The sequence below is a fragment of the Bubalus kerabau genome, chromosome 21 (genome assembly GCF_029407905.1).
Source record: "Bubalus kerabau isolate K-KA32 ecotype Philippines breed swamp buffalo chromosome 21, PCC_UOA_SB_1v2, whole genome shotgun sequence".
In the NCBI taxonomy this organism is placed as follows: domain Eukaryota; kingdom Metazoa; phylum Chordata; class Mammalia; order Artiodactyla; family Bovidae; genus Bubalus; species Bubalus kerabau.
Window position 1 is genome coordinate 63,207,464 of NC_073644.1, and position 19,171 is coordinate 63,226,634.

Here is a 19,171-nt window from a genome sequence, read left to right on the forward strand (position 1 = left end):
GCCAATCCCAGGTGAAAGACTCAACCAGGGAAACCAGGATCAATAACCACTAAAGGAAAACAGAGCCAAACCAGACCATCTGCTGAAAAGCCACATTGTGGGTAAACCATTTATCTATGTAAAAACAGGAGTAAAATTCAGATATTTACATACAACTGGTATCCATAAAGTCCCCATGAGATGAAACCGAAAGACAAGATCCCAGATGAGTGTTTTACAAGTGATATGAACAAGGAGGTTACTAAGTTGATTGGTTCTACAGTTCAGAAGACTAGAGCATCATGAAACAGTTTATGAAATGACATATGGATTGGCTTCTTACGTGCTCTGCTAACCCATCTTTACCATTTCATGAATGGCTCACACTGTGCACACTAGATTCTTGAACATCCTTGAACTGTCCTCTGGCTTTGTAATCAGACTAGACAGTATCTCCGAGAAGGCAGAAAGGGAAGAAGAGCAGTTATTACACAGTTCATATAGATTTGGACCTATTGTAGGGAAGTTAGATTGAATCCTGCTTTCCTTCCTTTTCACAAACATTATCATAACCGATTAGGGGCTGTTGACACAATGACACACCCCCTATTTTATACTGAAGAAGCTCCGTCACCTTTAACCAAATATAATGGAATATCAAGACCTCAGGCTGCTTATTTCTAATATAATGCATTATGTGTAGAAATTGTACGGACAAGATGTTTGTTTTGACACAGAACGCCTGACTTCCCTGGAGAAAATTGTTTTTCCCAAACATGTTCTGCAGTAGCAAAGTCTGCTCCATCAACAACTTTGGAAGAGAATGCAAAGAGATCATGAAATCCAAGCGCCTGCGGTTTAGCACAGACATTAGCCACTTCCTGGCTCACGTTGGCGAAGAACAGGCATCGTTTCTCCTCCCGTGCGAGGGAGGCTGCTGAGCGCTGGCTGGGTGCCGTCAGCCCCCAGGTCAATGTGAGAAGGCAGCGCTCACACCCCGACTTCCCAGGGTCACACCCCACAGCCCGCAATGCGCAGGAGAACCAGAGGCGCCGTGTACCTACCGAGGTACCGAGAAGGTGGTTGGTTGCTTGAGTCTGTGGTCATCCACACCATGACTGACAGGAGAGTGAGGAGCGTCAAAGGGCTGAGCCCCAGAGAAGCAAGTTAATGAAAATGCTCCTCCGCGGAGATGAACATGAACTGAACGAGGGGATTCGGGCTATCAGGCTGAAAAGAACATCACCGGCTGTGAGCTCCCCACACAGGTGAGAACTCTGGGGGTATCGTCCTCCAGAAAAGAGAACTAGAAGCACCGAGATGAGTCCGTGAAGAAGCCGCCAGGGCGCAGGCCCCAGTGCAGACACTCCGAGGGACGGCCAGCGCAGAAGCCGGCGGAGCGCGGCTCCGGGGCCGGGCCTGCTCTGCAGGGCGCTGGTCAGCACCGCACGTGGACAGCTGGACACAGACGGGTGCTCGGCGTGCCGGCCGGGCCACAGAGGAAAACGCGTGCGCCTCAAACACAAACGGAATACACGCGCACTTTGTGACCACAACAGAATTAACACTGGGGGACCAGTGCATCAGGAAGCACTGAGAGACTGGAAAACAAGGCACTCCCTACCACCCTGGAGGTACATTCACTGAGGTAAGCAATATTTTTGCTTTTGTCCTGTCCTACTCCTGGGATTGTGATCGACGTATCTTGGCCCCTCCTCATCCGACATCCAGTGCAGGCGATGACCCAGTAACGTCTGCTTAGCCCTTTGGATCTCAGTTTTTTCATTGGTAGAACTCAAGTTTTAACTTTGGATGATGAAAAAGATGTTTTGCACAGCGTGGCGGATGTGATGTGATACGGGAGGAGGCGTTTTTTTTGTGTAGTGACAGGTTATGAAAACTGCATGTTCTGACTTCTTCACAGAACATTACCAGATGAGTGTGTTGGAATCAGCTCCGGTTAGCTCGACTGTGGGGAGGGTGTTTGCCAAGGACCTGGACGAAGGAATCAACGCGGAGATGAAGTACAGGATCGTGGATGGGGACGGGGCGGACGCATTTGACATCAACACGGATCCCAACTTCCAAGTGGGCATCATAACCGTGAAGAAGGTAACCGAGCTCCTTCTTCCAAGTCATTTCAGGGGAGGCTTTGAGCGTGTGTGCAATATTAGTAAGGACTGTTATATTATTAATAGCATTGCTTTAAATCCTCTGATAAACACTTTCCTATCATTAAGAAAAAAAAAACCTCTTGGACTTTCCTGGCAGTCCAATGGTTAAGACTCCAACTTACAAGGCAAGGGCATGTGCCGGCTGAGTTGCTCAGTTGTGCCCAACTCTTTGCGACCCCCGCAGACTGTAACCCCCCAGGCTCCTCTGTCCATGGGATTAGCCTAGCAAGAACACTTGCCTGGGATGCCATTTCCTTCTCCAGGGGATCTTCCCAACTCAGGGATCTGTCCACCCGCATCTCCTGTGTCTCCTGCATTGGCAGGCGGGTTCTTTACCACTAGCACCACCCAGGAAACCCCAGGGCAAGGTGTGCGGGTTCAATCCCTGTTCAGGGAACTCAGATCCTGTGTGCTGTACATCAAGGCCAAAAACACAGACAAAACAACAACAGAGAAAACCCCTTACTCCTTTTGTTCACATGTAAACACTGGCTATGACATCATTTTACAGGAAGGGTACCCTTCAGTTCAGTTCAGTCGCTCAGTCATGTCCGGCTGTTTGTGACCCCATGGACTGCAGCACGCCAGGCCTCCCTGTCCTTCACCAACTCCCGGAGTTTACCCAAACTGATGTCCATTGAGTTGGTGATACCATCCAACCATCTCATCCTCCGTCGTCCCCTTTTCCTCCTGCCCTCAATCTTTCCCAGCATCAGGGTCTTTTCAAATGAGTCAGTGTTTTATCAGGTGGCCAAAATATTGGAGTTTCAGCTTCTGCATCAGTCCTTCCAGTGAATATTCAGGACTGATCTCCTTTAGGATAGACTGGTTGGATCTCCTTGCAGTCCAAGGGACTCTCAAGAGTCTTCTCCAACACCACAGTTCAAAGGCATCAATTCTTCGGCACTCAGCTTTCTTTATAGTCCAACTCTCACATCCATACAGGAGTACTGGAAAAGCCATAGGTTTGACTAGACAGACCTTTGTTGGCAAAGTAATGTCTCTGTTTTTTAATATGCTGTCTAGGTTGTCATAGCTTTTCTTCCCAGGAGCAAGCTTCTTTCATGGCTGCAGTCACCATCTGCAGTGATTTTGGAGCCCATGAGCCCAAGACAAAATGTGGTCCATTGGAAAAGGGAATGGCAAACCACTTCAGTATTCTTGCCCTGAGAATCCCATGAACAGCATGAAAAAGCTCACTACTTAGCCACTTTAAAAAAACAAAAAAAAAACAAACAAAAAAAACCTGTTGTAGCTTAATTCCCTAATAATGTTAATGACTTAACCAATATCTGCATTCGAATAACCTCATTTTGACCACAGTAAACTATCAGATCAGATCAAGCAAACTATCCTATTATTATCAATCAATAAATAACAGGCAGGGGTTTTTTAATTGCTACGTAAAGACCCACAGATGCTTACTAGACTTGGAAAGGCTTTATCAAGCATAGCTGCTGAGTGATGTCACCACTTGAAACTCTCTGCTTCATAGTAAGTTAATACATTTCCTGAATGTAAGCTATCAATTCTGTGGCATAAAGCACATATGTATATACTCAGCTGAAAGACAGAACCTAATAAAATTAAAGTTTTAACATCCTAATAAATATATCAGGATGTTAAAACTTTAATTCAAAAAAGTATTGGTTTAATCTTCCTTTTCTTCTATTTCAAATACATTTAAAACCCAAGATATCTTAAATTATTTCTTCAATAAACATTTGTTGAGTGCCTACATATGTGCCAGGCACTGCATTTAATGTAGAAAGTAAATAAAATGACCAAAAACCTCTGCCTTATTGTAATTTACATTCTATAAGGGGAAGAAGACTGTCAAAAAAGCAAGTAAGTCAATAAACTAGTATATTGGAAAGTAGTAAATGCTGGGCAGGAGGGAGTGAGATCAGACGAGTCAACATGACTTCAAATTTAATTTCATCAAATCAAAATTAATAATGCTTGGGATTGGCCTCATATAGAAGTGACATTTATGCAAAGACTTAAAGTGGGCAGAGTCGGGACATCCCTGGTTGTCCAGTGGCTGAGATTCCGTGTTCCCAACGCAGAGATCCCTGGTCAGGGAAGTAGATCCCACGTACTGCAACCAAAGATCCCGTAGGCCACAACCAGGACCAGGTGCAGCCAAATGACTAAATATATCTGTAAAAAAGAAAAAGTAGGCAGAGTGGCAGCATAGAGTTGGGCAGATTGACGATGCACAATCCTAGGAGGAGCCCCACAAATGACTCTCGGTGAGAGCCATGAATGGCAGCCCTGTGGATGAGGGAACACGTAGTTAAAGAGTTCCAGACAAAGGGCCAGCCAGAGCACTGACCCTGAGATGGCACTAGGCCTGGCTTATTTCAACAACAGAAAGGGGCTTTCTAAGGTTCGAGAAGGACACTAGCAGGAGATGAGGTCAGAAAAGGCACAAGGGGGCCGGGCTGTGTTAGGACCGTGTATGCAGATAGAAGGACGCTGACTGAAGTGGAGAACCAGAGGGTTTTCACAGACGTGTGACATCGTTGGACTTCTGCTGTGAAATAATTACTGTGTGATCTGTGCTGGGAAAAGACCATAAGGGGGCAATAATGGAAATGGGGAGACCAGCTGGGGTGCTATTGATAATCCAGCTAAGAGAGGATGATGGCTTGGTCTAGGGTATTGGGAATGGAGGCAGTGAGAAGTGGTCAGAATCTGAATATATTTTGAAAGTAGGACTAACAGTCCTCCTCTTTTTCTTTCACATCCTCATTCAATCTGTTAAGAAGAAAAAGAGGAGTCAGTTGAGCAACAAAGCGAATAGAGCTGGTACTAAGTGAGACGGGGAAATATTTGGATTCAGTTCTGGGCACGTTGCATTTGCAATGCCCATTAGACACCGAAGTGGAGATATATAGTTGCTGTTGGTTATAGGAGTCTGGAATTTGGAGAAGAGTTGAGTGAGAAATATAAATTTGAGAGTCATAAATGGTACTTAAAACAAGTAAAAGAAAATAATAATATGCCAAGGGATTGAGCATCACTAGAGAAGAGAGCAGTGAAGTCAGCCCTGTGGCACCCCAACGTGGTGAGGTCAGGGAGGGCAAAGACAAGCAAGGATACTGAGGGGGGGAGACCAGGCAAGCAGAGGAAAATTAGGAGACTGCGGTGTCCTGGAAGGCAGGGAGACACTTTCCAAGAGAATAAAGTGACTGCCTGTGATAAATGCCATTAAAGGACATCGTACACTGAAAACCATCACAGACTTTAGGAACATGGAGATCACTGATGACCCTGACAAAAGCAATGAAATCATAACAGACTGTGGCATGAGCTAATGTGTTTAATAATAACCTTATTCTATACTGTTCCATAGAGCTAATGATGCTTTAGAAGGAACGAAGGGAAGAGTTCATGTTTGTCCTGTATTTATTGAAAGTGTAATCAAGTACAGCAAAAGAACAGATATATCCAGCATTCCTCCAACCAGAAATCTTTGTAACTGGCACACAATGACCTCAAAACTGTGCAAAATGCTGACATTAATTTTGGGATCATCATATAAATTTGGATGTAATTTAAATGTTGCAGTTTATTTTATTCATATTATTTGAGGATTAATAAAAATTATAAAAGGTCATTAGAAATAATAATACAAAGTCACTGTATGATAAGATTAAGAATGTCCCCCTATTATGTCAGTCAGTTCAGTCGCTCAGTCATGTCCGACTCTTCGTGACCCCATGGACTGCAGCCCACCAGACCTCCCTGTCCTTTACCATCTCCCAGAGTTTGCTCAAACTTATGTTCATCGAGTCGGTGATGCCATCCAACCATCTCATCCTCTGTTGTCCCTTTCTCTTCCTGCCTTCAATCTTTCCCAGCATCAGAGTCTTTTCAAATGAGTCAGCTCTTCATCGGGTGGCCAAAATATTGGAGTTTCAGCTTAAATATCAGTCCTTCCAACGAATATTCAGGACTGATTTCCTTTATGATGGACTGGTTGGATCTCCTTGCAGTCCAAGGGACTCTCAAGAGTCTTTTCTGACACCATAGTTCAAAGGCATCAATTCTTTGGCACTCAGCTTTCTTTATAGTCCAACTCTCACATCCATACAGGAGTACTGGAAAAGCAATAGGTTTGACTAGATGGATCTTTGTTGGCAAAGTAATGTCTGTTTTTTAATATGCTGTCTAGGTTTGTCATAGCTTTTCTTCCAAGGAGCAAGTGGCTAATTTCATGGCTTCAGTCACCATCTGACTGCAGTGATTTTGAAGCCCCCCAAAAATAGTCTCTCACTGTTTCCATTGTTTCCCCATCTATTTGCCATGAAGTGATGGGACTGGATGCCATGATCTTAGTTTTTGAATGTTGAGTTTTAAGCCAGCTTTTTCACTCTCCTCTTTCACTTTCATCAAGAGGCTCTTTAATTCTTCTTCACTTTCTGCCATAAGGATAGTGTTATCTGTGTTTCTGAGGTTATTGATATTTCTCCTGGCAATCTTGATTCCAGCTTGGGCTTCATCCAGCCCAGCATTTCGCATAGAAGTTAAATAAGCAGGGTGACAATATGCAGCCTTGACGTACTCCTTTCCCAATTTAGAAACAGTCTTTTGTTCCATGTTCAGTTCTAACTGTTGCTTCTTGACCTGCATACAGATTTCTCAGGAGGCAGGTGAGGTGGTCTGGTATTCCTATCTCTTGAAGAATTTTACACAGTTTGTTGTGATCTACACGGTCAAAGGCTTTGGCATAATCAATAAAGCAGAAGTAGATGTTTTTCTGGAATTCTTTCGCTTTTTCAATGATCCAATGGATGTTGACAGTGTGATCCCTGGTTCCCCCTATGTGGCATGCCTCAAGTTATAAATTAATAATATATTGCTCACCATGACTGGTAACTATCAACAAGGTAAAAGTTCAAAGTTTTGGATAATTATTGTCTCTTTAAAGGCAAAAATTATCTTTAAAAAGTTAAGCAATCAAATAAAGAATTTTTGAGGTTTCAGTATATTTTAAATTTTATTTTGTATCTTAAAATAATATTTAGTTCAACTCTGTAGCCCAGCAGGTTCCTCTGTGCATGGATTTCCCAGGCAAGAATATTAGAGTGGGTTGCATTTTCCTACTCCAGGGCATCCTCCTGACTGAGGGAGAGAAGCCGGGGCTCCTGCACTGCAGACACATTCTTTACCATCTTCTGCATTACAGGCGGAGCCGCCAGGGAAGCGCCCTTAATAGCAACACAATACCATTAATATTTATCAAATTATTAGACTATATCTTAGACCTTACTGTAAGCCATTAATTTAAAAAATATTAACTATTACAATTTTATATATATTGAGATTGATCCCAGTGGTATGGCTGTATCTGAAAGGAATCTCAAAATGTTGCTTCTCCAGCTCCTTTACCTGGAGAAAAGATTAAATTTTGCAAGACAGAACACTGTCTTTCAATGTCATTGCTAAACCTAGATCCATGTTTAATCAAAATATTTATCAGTTTTGCCAAGGTCACTTGGATTTCTCTTCTGAACTTATGAGGTGTCAGAAACTGGAATTAAAAAAGAGGTCAATAAGTTGAGTAGATGGACAAGTCAAATATAATAAATACTTTAGGCTATTGACCAATCAGTCTACACTTTGGGAACAACAGTCACTCAGATGCTCAACCCACACCCATCTTCCTACCTTATCATTAATAACGTCATGTAAAATGGAAACAGAAGTTCTGCTTTTGATTTATTTCTCTCAGGACTATTATTTGTCTAAAACAGCACATACTTTTTCAAAAAGAGAAATTAAGTTGAACTGATAGAACTGGATCTTCATAAAACCACACTGATTACTACTCAGTACCTTGGGTCTTTTTGGCTTTCAAGTAATCAGTCAATTGACTTTCAGTCTCTTAATTTAAATGCTTCAAAGATAACTTGAAATATATAATTTTCAGAATATTCTTTATTCTGTGTATGAGCTTGATCTGTGTCTTCAGTGTGTCTGCCATCTTCCAGCATTCAATAAACAATTGTTTCCAGTCCACTCCCCTCTGAGGCCACAAAGCAGAAAACTTTTGTATTTTATCCAACCTAAGGTGCCATGAATTCTCATCTTTGTTTTAGATATCACACACAAAACAGAACTCTGCCAATTTTACTGGTGCAGTGCCTCCCTGTTCCTCGGTCTGTAGTCACTGGAGAAGCTCTTGCAAACACAGACGCATTCGCCTCACTAATACCAGTGCTGTTCCTTCCATGTCGTTTTTCCTACACGGCAACTTTTGTCTCAACGTTGAATCATAATACAATCTTTTTAAAGACATTTTAGAAGGCAGCAAAATTCAACACACGTACTACCAACACACACAGAGCTCAAATGCAGTGCAGCATTGATGACTTTGGCCAGGTTTGCCGCTGCATCCCGCCCCCCACAGAAGGTACACGGTGCCATCAATTGCAGAAGCAACTCTATACCCAAAATGTCAAAATACAAATACGTTTCTATTGTTCAATCACTGAAATATAGCAATAAAACATCTGTATATATTGCCACTCAACTAGTACATGTTAATATGTTGACAAACTTCTGCACTACACAATGTAACAACATTTTGGGGTTTTAAGCCCTCCCTAGGCACTGGAGATGGAGAAGGCAATGGCACCCCACTCCAGTGCTCTTGCCTGGGAAATCCCATGGACGGAGGAGCCTGGTGGGCTGCAGTCCATGGGGTCGCTAAGAGTCGGACGCAACTGAGCGACTTCACTTTCACTTTTCACTTTCATGCACTGAGAAGGAAATGGCAACCTACTCCAGTGTTCTTGCCTGGAGAATCCCAGGGACGGGGGAACCTGGTGGGCTTCCATCTATGGGGTCGCACAGAGTCGGACATGACTGATGCGACTTAGCAGCAGCAGCAGGCACTGGGGAATAAAAATCTGACTAAATCATAGTCTTTGCCCTTTAGTATCATGAAGGCAACTAACACAGAAAGAAAGTGAGACAAAGTGCTGTGGCAGAAGAGGGAATGATTCATTCTGCTGAGGGGAACTGCATTACTATTTTCTGACATAATTTTCATTACTCAGTTTTCAAGGATACAATGACTTCATTTTTATGTGCTCCGACTCTAGGAAATTTCCTGAATTTAACTAGGTGTCTCAGACATTTCTACTCTTTTATTTATTATTTAAATATGTAAAAACAAGTACAAAAACTTTTCAAGAGAGAAATGTCAAACTCATATATCAATTATGGCAATTTAAAGTTTAAGGTATTAAGGCAACATTTTCTTTAAATCTTAAGCAATAAAATTACTTAAGGGATACAATAACATTAAATAATATAAAAATGACTAAGTAACTTATTTCGGAAACAGTGGAAAAGGGGTCAGACTTTATTTTTGGGGGCTCCAAAATCACTGCAGATGGTGATTGCAGCCATGAAATTAAAAGACACTCCTTGGAAGGAAAGTTATGTCCAACTTAGACAGCATATTCGAAAGCAGAGACATTACTTTGCCAACAAAGGTCCGGCTAGTCAAGGCTATGGTTTTTCCTGTGGTCATGTATGGATGTGAGAGTTGGACTGTGAAGAAGGCTGAGCGCCGAAGAATTGATGCTTTTGAACTGTGGTGTTGGAGAAGACTCTTGAGAGTCCCTTGGACTGCAAGGAGATCCAACCAGTCCATTCTGAAGGAGATCAGCCCTGGGATTTCTTTGGAGGGAATGATGCTAAAGCTGAAACTCCAGTACTTTGGCCACCTCATGCAAAGAGTTGACTCATTGGAAAAGACTCATGCTGGGAGGGATTGGGGGCAGGAAGAGAAGGGGACGACAGAGGATGAGATGGCTGGATGGCATCACTGACTCGATGGACGTGAGTCTGAGTGAACTCCAGGAGTTGGTGATGGACAGGGAGGCCTGGCGTGCTGCGATTTATGGGGTCGCAAAGAGTCGGACACGACTGAGCAACCGAACTAAAGTGAACTTATTTGGGCTTCCCTTGTGGCATAGCTGGTAAAGAATCTGCCTGCAATGGGGAACACCTGGGTTCAATCCTTAGGATGGGAAGATCCCCTGGAGAAGGGAAAAGCTACCCACTTCAGTATTCTGTCCTGGAGAATTCCACGGACTATATAGTCCATGGGGTCACAAAGAGTTGGACAGGATTGAGCAACTTTCACTTCACTTCACTTCAAGTAAGTTATTTAAAAAGAAATTTTAACAATAATTAAAAACTCACTGTAGTCTTTCAACAGACAGTACTAGAAAAATTGGACGTCTTATCAAAAAAAAATAAAAGAGAACCTTGATTCATACCTATAAAAATAAATGTAGGTGATCTACCTAAATATAAAAAACTAAAACTATAAAATTTCTAGAAGAAAATATAGGAGAAAACTTTGTGACCCTGGTTAGGTGATTTCTTAGATATGACACCAAAACCGCAATCTACAAAATAAAAAGTGATAAATGAGATTTTATCAAAATTAAGAGTTTCTTCTCATCACTGATAAGAGTGAAAAAACAAATCACAGATTGAGAAAAAGTATTTGCAAATCCCTGTCTGATAAAGGACTGTCATATAAAATACACAAAGAACTCTTCAGGAAGACATAAAGGTGCTCAACATCATTAGGCGTTAGGGAAATGCAAATCAAAACCACCGTGAGCTACCGCCTCACACCCACTAGGACGCCAACGTCAGAAAAACTGGCAAAACCAAACGACGGCAAGGACGTGGAGCAACTGGAACTCTCATACACTCCTGGCGGGAATGCAAAACGGTACAACCACTTTGAAAACTGGTTTGGAATTTCTTATAAAGTTAGAAATATACTTACCATATACTCCTACAATCCCACTCAAAGGTATTTACCCAAGTGAAGTGAAAACCTGTGCTTCCACAAAAACCTGTCTACAAATGTTTCTAGTGGCTTCATGCATAGCTCTCAGAAATTGGGAACAACATGGAGGATGGATAAACTGTGGTATATCCATATAACGGATCTTCCCAACCCAGGGATCAAACCCAGGTCTCTTATGTCTCCTACATTGGTAGGTGGGTTCTTTACCACTAGCTCCCCCTGGGAAACCCATATAATGGAATACTACTTGGCAATAAAAGGGGACAAACTCTACATTCACAAAGACATGGATGAATCTCAAATGCATATGTTAGGTGAAAGAAACCAGACTCAGAAGACTACATGCTGAATGACTGCATATATATGACAATCTTGTAATGGGGACACAAAATAAATCAGTAGGTGCCAAGGGTGGGATTTGACCACAAAGAAGCATTGGTCAGGAGGTAACAGGGTGATGGAACTGTTCTGTATATTAATTATCATAGGAAACACATACATGACTGTATACATTTCTCAAAACTTGCAAAACTTTACACTAAAAAAGATGAATTTTAAGGTATATAAATTACATCTTAATTTTCATGAAATTCATGCCAAATTAGAAAAATGACTTAAAATTACAGAAACAACATAGTTTACCTAGCTCAAACCTAACATAAACAATCATTGTCCACTTTGGGTCACTTCTACATAGGGATAGAATTCTGAAAGAATTCAATGTATTAATCAATTACCAGGAAATACAGATGTTTAGACTTAAAAGAGTAGCATAAATAAAATAAATTGGTAAATCTATTCCGTCAGATTTATTGAAACCTGAGTGGCAGACTTTCCTGTTTATGAAAACCCTGTCTTTTGACTAGGAGTTTTGGAGCCAAGGAGGCTGGTAGGAATGGCTCCTTGGTTCAGATGAGAACGGTGGACTCTAAGAAACAAAGAGTACAACCTATGGTACTAAATACAGAACAAGTGGTAAATGAACAACAGCAACAAAATAAACAAAAACCTTGGTTAGAACTTGAAAATAATGAATTTAGTTAAAGCAATTTCTCCTGCTGTTTGTTTCTCAAAAGCAAACTAGTTGCTTAAATAGACACTTGCCTCTTTCTAACATGAAATGTGCTGACATGCAGCATATTTTCGGAGAAGGCAATGGCACTCCACTCCAGTACTCTTGCCTGGAAAATCCCATGGATGGAGGAGCCTGGTGGGCTGCAGTCCATGGGGTCACTAAGAGTCGGGCAGGACTCAGCGACTTCCCTTTCACTTTTCACTTTCCTGCATTGGAGAAGGAAATGACAACCCACTCCAGTGTTCTTGCCTGGAGAATCCCAGGGACAGGGGAGCCTCGTGGGCTGCCGTCTATGGGGTCGCACAGAGTCGGACACGACTGAAGCAACTTAGCAGCAGCAGCAGCAGCATATTTTATGAAAAAAAAAAAAAAAAAAAAAAAAAAGGCTAAGTCACCACTTAAGCTGGCATGTGACTTTTAAGCTTTAGGAACTGCTTTCCTATCCTCTGCAATTATTATATAGAATTGAGTTCCCCTGATTCTTAAAATTATTAATGATATTTTGAAGTGTTGCTTAAAACGTTTATACGTTTTTGTCAGTGTAAAAAAAAAACATAAATGGATTATTCTTAAAGAGATAGCATTCAAGTCTACTTTCTGCCTTGAAGTGCTGTATTTAACATAAAATATTCTGAAGGGAGAGAGAGAGATTCAAAAAAGGAAGCGCCAAAAAATTTATATGTCATGATGGGATTTTATTAGACAAAGTTAAACTTTTGTGGATGAGCCCTGAATGAGGAATCTAAAAGTCTTAAGCAGCCTTTCCACCCTGACACGGACAACCACGTCAGCTTTCACCAGTCTTCTAGCTCTCTGAGTCTGTTTCTTTAACTGTAAAATGAGGCACTGGATCAGGTTTTTAAAAGAGATTGTCTATGATAAACTAAACACACAAATATTGATCTGACACAATGCACTAAGAACCTTCGTGAGGTGTTTACTGATAGTTCTTAGAAAAGATCACTATTGTCTCTGTACTTAAGATTTTTTTTTTAAGGGAAAAAACAAAAAAGCCTAGGCCTCAGTTGCTTGGATATACTGAAACAGAACTCAAACTCACTCTTAATTATCATGACACCTTTTCAAATGAACAAGCCTTTCTAACGATGACCATGCAGATTACACAGTAGACAGGTCAAAGTCAGCCTTCCCTAGGGTGCAGTGGCTTTCTTCATCAGCAGGCTGGCTTGCTTTACTATCTCTGAAGCATCTACCATCCTCTTTGCTTTCTTTACCCAAATTGTTGAACCTGCAAGAGCCATGGAACAAAAGAAAAATTTCCACTTATTTTTCCTCTTGCCTCTTTCCCACCATTTTAATGCATTTGGGAAACTACCCGCCAGCCATCAGTATCATCCATCCTTTAGAACCTTGACATATATGCACCTAACTAAGCAATCTTCCTGTCCTTACTTTTCAGCCCCTGAGTTTTGAAAGAAAGAAAAGCTACACCTTAAAAGTGGAGGGAGCCAACCCTCACCTCGAGATGCGGTTTCTGAACCTGGGCCCATTTCAAGATACAACCACGGTGCACATCAGTGTGGAAGATGTGGATGAGCCCCCTGTGTTCGACCCTGGCTTTTATTTTGTGGAGGTACCTGAAGATGTGGCGATTGGGACAACCATACAGATCATTTCTGCCAAGGACCCGGATGTGACCAACAACTCAATCAGGTTTTTCCACACATTTCACCTTTGCCTTATATCCGAGAATCTGCCCTTGAATCTAATTTTCTAGCACTTTTTCTTTTTGCTTCTTCCATCTCTGGAGACTTTTTCTCTAAATGCCTTTTTTTTTCTTCTTTTCATATTATTTAGAAGTGAAGTATCATTATGACTACAACTCCCTGTCAACTGGTTCAGCAACACACATACACACACCCATCAGTGCTCAGTCGTGGCCTTATTGACATTTAGGGGCAGATAATTTTTTGTTGAGTAGGGTATCATATACATTTTACAATGTTTAGCAGCGTCTCTGGCCTCTACCTGCTAAAAAAAACCATAGCATCCCCTGAGTTGTAATAATCTATAAAGTCTGACTCTTTGCACAGCCCATAGACTGTAGCCTGCCAGGCTCCTCTGTCCATGGGATTCTCCAGGCAAGTATACTGGAGTGGACTGCCATTCCCTTAGGCTCCAGGGAATCTTCCCAACTTCGGGATCAAAGCTACATCTCCTGTGTCTCCTGTACTGCAAGCGGATTCTTTACCCACTGAGCCATCAGGGAGGCCCCCAAAAAAGACCCCAGATGTTGCCAAACAGACACATGAATATCAAAGCATTAAAAATTGTTGAATCTTAGTGGTGAATATAACAGCGATTATCGTACACTCAGTTTTTCTGAACCTTTGACATTTTTTTAAAAATGGAAAAAAATAACATATATAAACACATATTTCCATATACTATAGAAAGAACAGACATAGAGAACTCCCACTGTTGTCAACAGCTTTGATGCCACGTAGACTGACTCTCTATGGTCAGCCTACAGATCAGCCTCTCCAAGGTATGTTTTGAGCATCAAGATTCCAACCTAGGTGCTTCCCCCTCAAGAACAGGCGGAGAGCTGCGCTTATAGCCATGGCCACTTCCCATCGACCCTGGAACCAAAGAGCAAACAGCTGGTGGACAGGTTGACACTTGAACCTTCCAGAGCAACTGCCAAGCCTCTGAAGCTTGACACAAAAGATCAGGGTTCCAAGGCTGTTTGAGGCCATCTGTCACGTTAATTGTTGAAAGCCACACAAATGGATCTCAGGCGCTGGCACAGAGTGCACAGTTTAAACACACCTCAATTTGTCAGAGGCCTTTCTGTCAGCTGCTACTTCCCTCACCAGGTGCCATTTTGAAGGAAAATGTACTTTTGCCACTTAATAAAGACGGTTCTCTCCTGAGATTAACCTTAGTGGGGGAAATCTGCTTCCTCTAACCAAGTAGCAAACATTTTACATTTTCAGGCATTAAAATAGCTAAAATTATCTTGTTTCAATTCTGATACTTGATTTTTAGTAGGCAATGAATCTTTATAAGTTATGACAATTTTATACAAGTGACAGTTCAATCTTAAGCTTTTTAAGTGTATAAGATGGGAAGAAATTAGTTAAATCATGAGTTCAGTTCAGTCACTCAGTCGTGTCCGGCTCTTTGCGACCCCATGAATCGCAGCACGCCAGGCCTCCCTGTCCATCACCAACTCCCGGAGTTCACTCAGACTCATGTCCATCGAGGCAGTCATGCCATCCAGCCATCTCATCCTCTGTCGTCCCCTTCTCCTCCTGCCCCCAATCCCTCCCAGCATCAGAGTCTTTTCCAATGAGTCAACTCTTCGCATGAGGTGGCCAAAGTACTGGAGTTTCAGCTTCAGCATCATTCCCTCGAAATAAATTGTCCCCCAAAAAACAACATAAGGAAATGAAACCAATTCTATTATAAATTTATAATACTAACATTACTTTTATATCAAAAGCCAAGAATACCTATCTATCTTCTGATTGATCAACTCATATCAGAGAACTGTGGGGAAAACTTTAGAGAATAAAACTTTATGGAGGGAAAGTGTTTGAATAAAACAAGAACAGTTGAAAAACTCAGATCCTATTTTTGAAAGAGTCAATGAGAATATCCAGTGGATAATTCCACATCTTTTTTCTAGATTCTGACTCTATAGACTCCTGAGTGGTAAGCACTGGAAATTTGATTTTGTCAGGAGTCACTCTACTAAATGACAAGCAAGAGACAGAAAGCAGTCAGGAACAAAGGAAATTCACACACACACACACACACACCTAGCATGAACATGCATTATTCAGGACTAAGGTCGTTATCTCAACACATATCTAGGAAGCAGAGAGGAATACCAGCAGGCCTAGATCCACTGCAGGCATGGAGCAAAGGGAGGTGCGCAACATGGGGGACCCTGTCGGGAGGTGCGCAGCATGAGGGACCCTGTCGGGAGGTGCGCAGCATGAGGGATCCTGTCTGCCAATAGAAAGTGCTGCTTCAGGTGATGAGCTGTTGGAAACCATCAGTTGGCCAGCAAGCTGGGGCAGCTGGCATTGGGTAATCTGCAGTGAGGCGCCCGTCTAGTCCAATAGATCCCGGTCAGGAGGAATCCAGGAGTGAACAGGCGGGAGGCCCGGAGCAGGGACCAGGGGGCTTATTCTAGGGCAAGGCTCTAGGGCTTTATTCTTTTGGGCCGTACCATGTGGCCTGCGGGAGCCTTAGCTTCCCTGACCAGGGATCAAACCTGTGCTTCCTGTGTGGGAGTGTTAACACTGGATCGTCAATTAAGTCCTAACTTTAGGCCTTGAGAGAGAGACTGGCACGAGCGAGGCAACAGCCACAGGTCTGCTGAAGACTAACATCCCAGGACAGAGGTAAAACAGAATTCCACTTATCAGAACTGGAGATAATCGTCTCTCTGCATTTTGGTTGGAAAGAAGGTTCAGAATGCACACAGCCAGATAGAGTTTCTGGCTCTCTACTGTCCCACAGGAACAAAGTATGGTCCCTGGGCCCAAGCAGAACACTGGGGATCCTGGATTCTCGGAGAGAAGGCACCTAGAAGTCAGATCTCTGGCTGTCACTTAATAAACCCATCTGCAAATTACTTTCCTGTTATCTTTCCTCAAATTGCTCATTATCTCCTTTTTTCCTATAAAAGTTATTTTCTTTTAAAATACTTTGAATGTGTTATATGCTGCTTGGCTATCAAATTTATCTTCTAAATTTTAATTACCAAAAATGAGGTTCATATTCCTAAGAATAAAATACATATTAAATCATCCAAAAATTAACACATCACCCAGGTTAAAAATGCTATGGATAAAAGGTCACTGAACTTTTTTAAAAGATTATCAGGACTTTTTTAAATTTATTTTTAATTGAAGGATAATTGCTTTACAGAATTTTGTTGGTTTCTGCCACAATTCAACATTAATCAGCCATAGGCATACACGTGACATTATCAGGACTTTTATAATCTCATTTCTAGAAAGGTTATGGTGTGTTCAGGCATATAAGCTGGTCATCATTTACTAATAAAACCCAAAATCAAGTCTCCAGATTTAGTTATATATACGTGAAAGATATGTCTGGATCACCTAAATTTTTAAAAAATGCTTGAGGAATCTCTAGCAAGCAGGAACCATTCAGCAACTGAAACAGGCTCTGCCGGTATGGAAACAGCCGGCCCTCTGTGCTTTCCTGGAGTGTGTGTGTGGATTTTGGGATCCTGTCCATGAAACTCTCCTTTCAAACCGCTCCTAAATCCAGAGAATGTCCTCAGCCAAGTAAACGAGCAGGGAGCCCGATGAACACCAGCATCGTTCGCCCAAGGCAGTGTTGTGTGGCTGACACGCCTGTTGGGCCCACAGCAGGTGGGAGCGTTCTAGCTGGGGAAAGGAAGGCGCCCGCGTAAGTCACCAGTGCCTCCCGATTTCCTCATCTTCCATCTGTGTCTACACCTTTACATTTGTTCTCCTGGCTCCTGAAAATTGGCCCAGTGCCCCGCTCAGAGTAAAGCATGCTCTCACTGCCTCAGGCCCTCTCGGCCTGCGCGGCCTCTCGGGGCAGCGCCGCGGCTCCGCGCAGCGTCGGCAGGCGGCCGCCAGGCGTCCTGTCGGTTGGTTGGTTCCATCACTCCGTCTCCCCCGCCCCTGTGACCCTCGCTGCGTGTCCCCCGCCCCTGTGACCCTCGCTGCGTGTCCCCCGCCCCTGTGACCCTCGCTGCGTGTCCCCCGCCCCTGTGACCCTCGCTGCGTGTCCCCCGCCCCTGTGACCCTCGCTGCGTGTCCCCCGCCCCTGTGACCCTCGCTGCGTGTCCCCCGCCCCTGTGACCCTCGCTGCGTGTCCCCCGCCCCTGTGACCCTCGCTGCGTGTCCCCCGCCCCTGTGACCCTCGCTGCGTGTCCCCCGCCCCTGTGACCCTCGCTGCGTGTCCCCCGCCTCTGTGACCCTCGCTGCGTGTCCCCCGCCTCTGTGACCCTCGCTGCAGCATCGTAGGTGTGCGTGCGGAGAGCGGGTTCCTCGCAGGCTGCCTCCCGCCTCGCTGGTCCGCCGGCCGCTGGGCGAGCTGCCACCAGGGCTCCGGCTCTGTGGGCTGAATGGCTGGCTTTTCTCATGTTGGGGGGCGCTGAAAGAAAAGATTGTCAGGAGCCAACCAATGCTTTTTTTTTCTAAGATAAATTCAAATCTTCAAAGAGCCAGGAGACTTTAAATCACTAATTACACCCAGAAAAAGAAAAAAAAAAAAAAGCTCCAATTAATTTTAAATGAACTTGGTAGGCATGTTTATTCTTTATTAAATAGTCAATTGTTGGCCATCATGGCTCCATCTATCTTCAAAAAGAGGGAAGGCTTTGTTTCCCTAAGCCATCCCCCAGCTTTCATACGCCTAGGTTTGATTCTCAGCCGTGCAACCTTGGGCAAACATCTTAATCTTTCCATCCTTCGGCTTCTCACTTGTGAAACGGGGATAATAATACCTACCTCACAAGGTTTTTGACATTACATGAGACAATATATGTAAGATGCTTGAGCAGGGCCAGGCTACAGTAACAGGGTCAGAGGCAAAGGAAAGCATCATGTATTTAAATTTCCCAACACTTGGAGAGTTTCAACTGAAATGATTCCAACTTCTCCAGCCTTTAGTGGTCACCTTACCTTTTAATTCCCAGTTCTCTGAACAGTCATCTTGAATCTCAACAGGAAAAAATGCACACTTAAAACAAAATGCTTTACCAAATAATATACACAGGCACGCGCATGCTAAGTCACTTCAGTCGTGTCCAGCTATTTCTGACCCCATGGACTATACCACGCCAGGCTCCTCTGTCCATGGGATTCTCCAGGCAAGAATACTGGAGTGGGTTGCCATGCCCTCCTCCAGGGATCTTCCCGACCCAGGGGTCAACTCATGTCTCTTACATCTCCTGCACTGGCAGGCAGATTCTTTACCATGAGTGCCACCTGGGAAGCCCCATATATACAGGGATAAACTATATGTATGTATTTATATATACTGAAACAAACATTTTACCATCAATATTTACCCTTACTGTAAGTAATAGTCTGGCATACCTATATC

General features: G+C 43.1%; 1 protein-coding gene across 1 annotated transcript in view; it reads left to right on the forward strand.

Moving 5' to 3' along the window:
- CDH20 (cadherin 20) overlaps window positions 1-19,171 on the forward strand; it is a 98,115-nt gene that overhangs the window by 56,544 nt on the left and 22,400 nt on the right. The window contains exons 6-7 of the mRNA XM_055559200.1: window positions 1,904-2,091; window positions 13,503-13,756. Coding sequence (XP_055415175.1) covers window positions 1,904-2,091; window positions 13,503-13,756 — 442 coding nt within the window. The remainder of the gene's footprint in view (window positions 1-1,903; window positions 2,092-13,502; window positions 13,757-19,171) is intronic.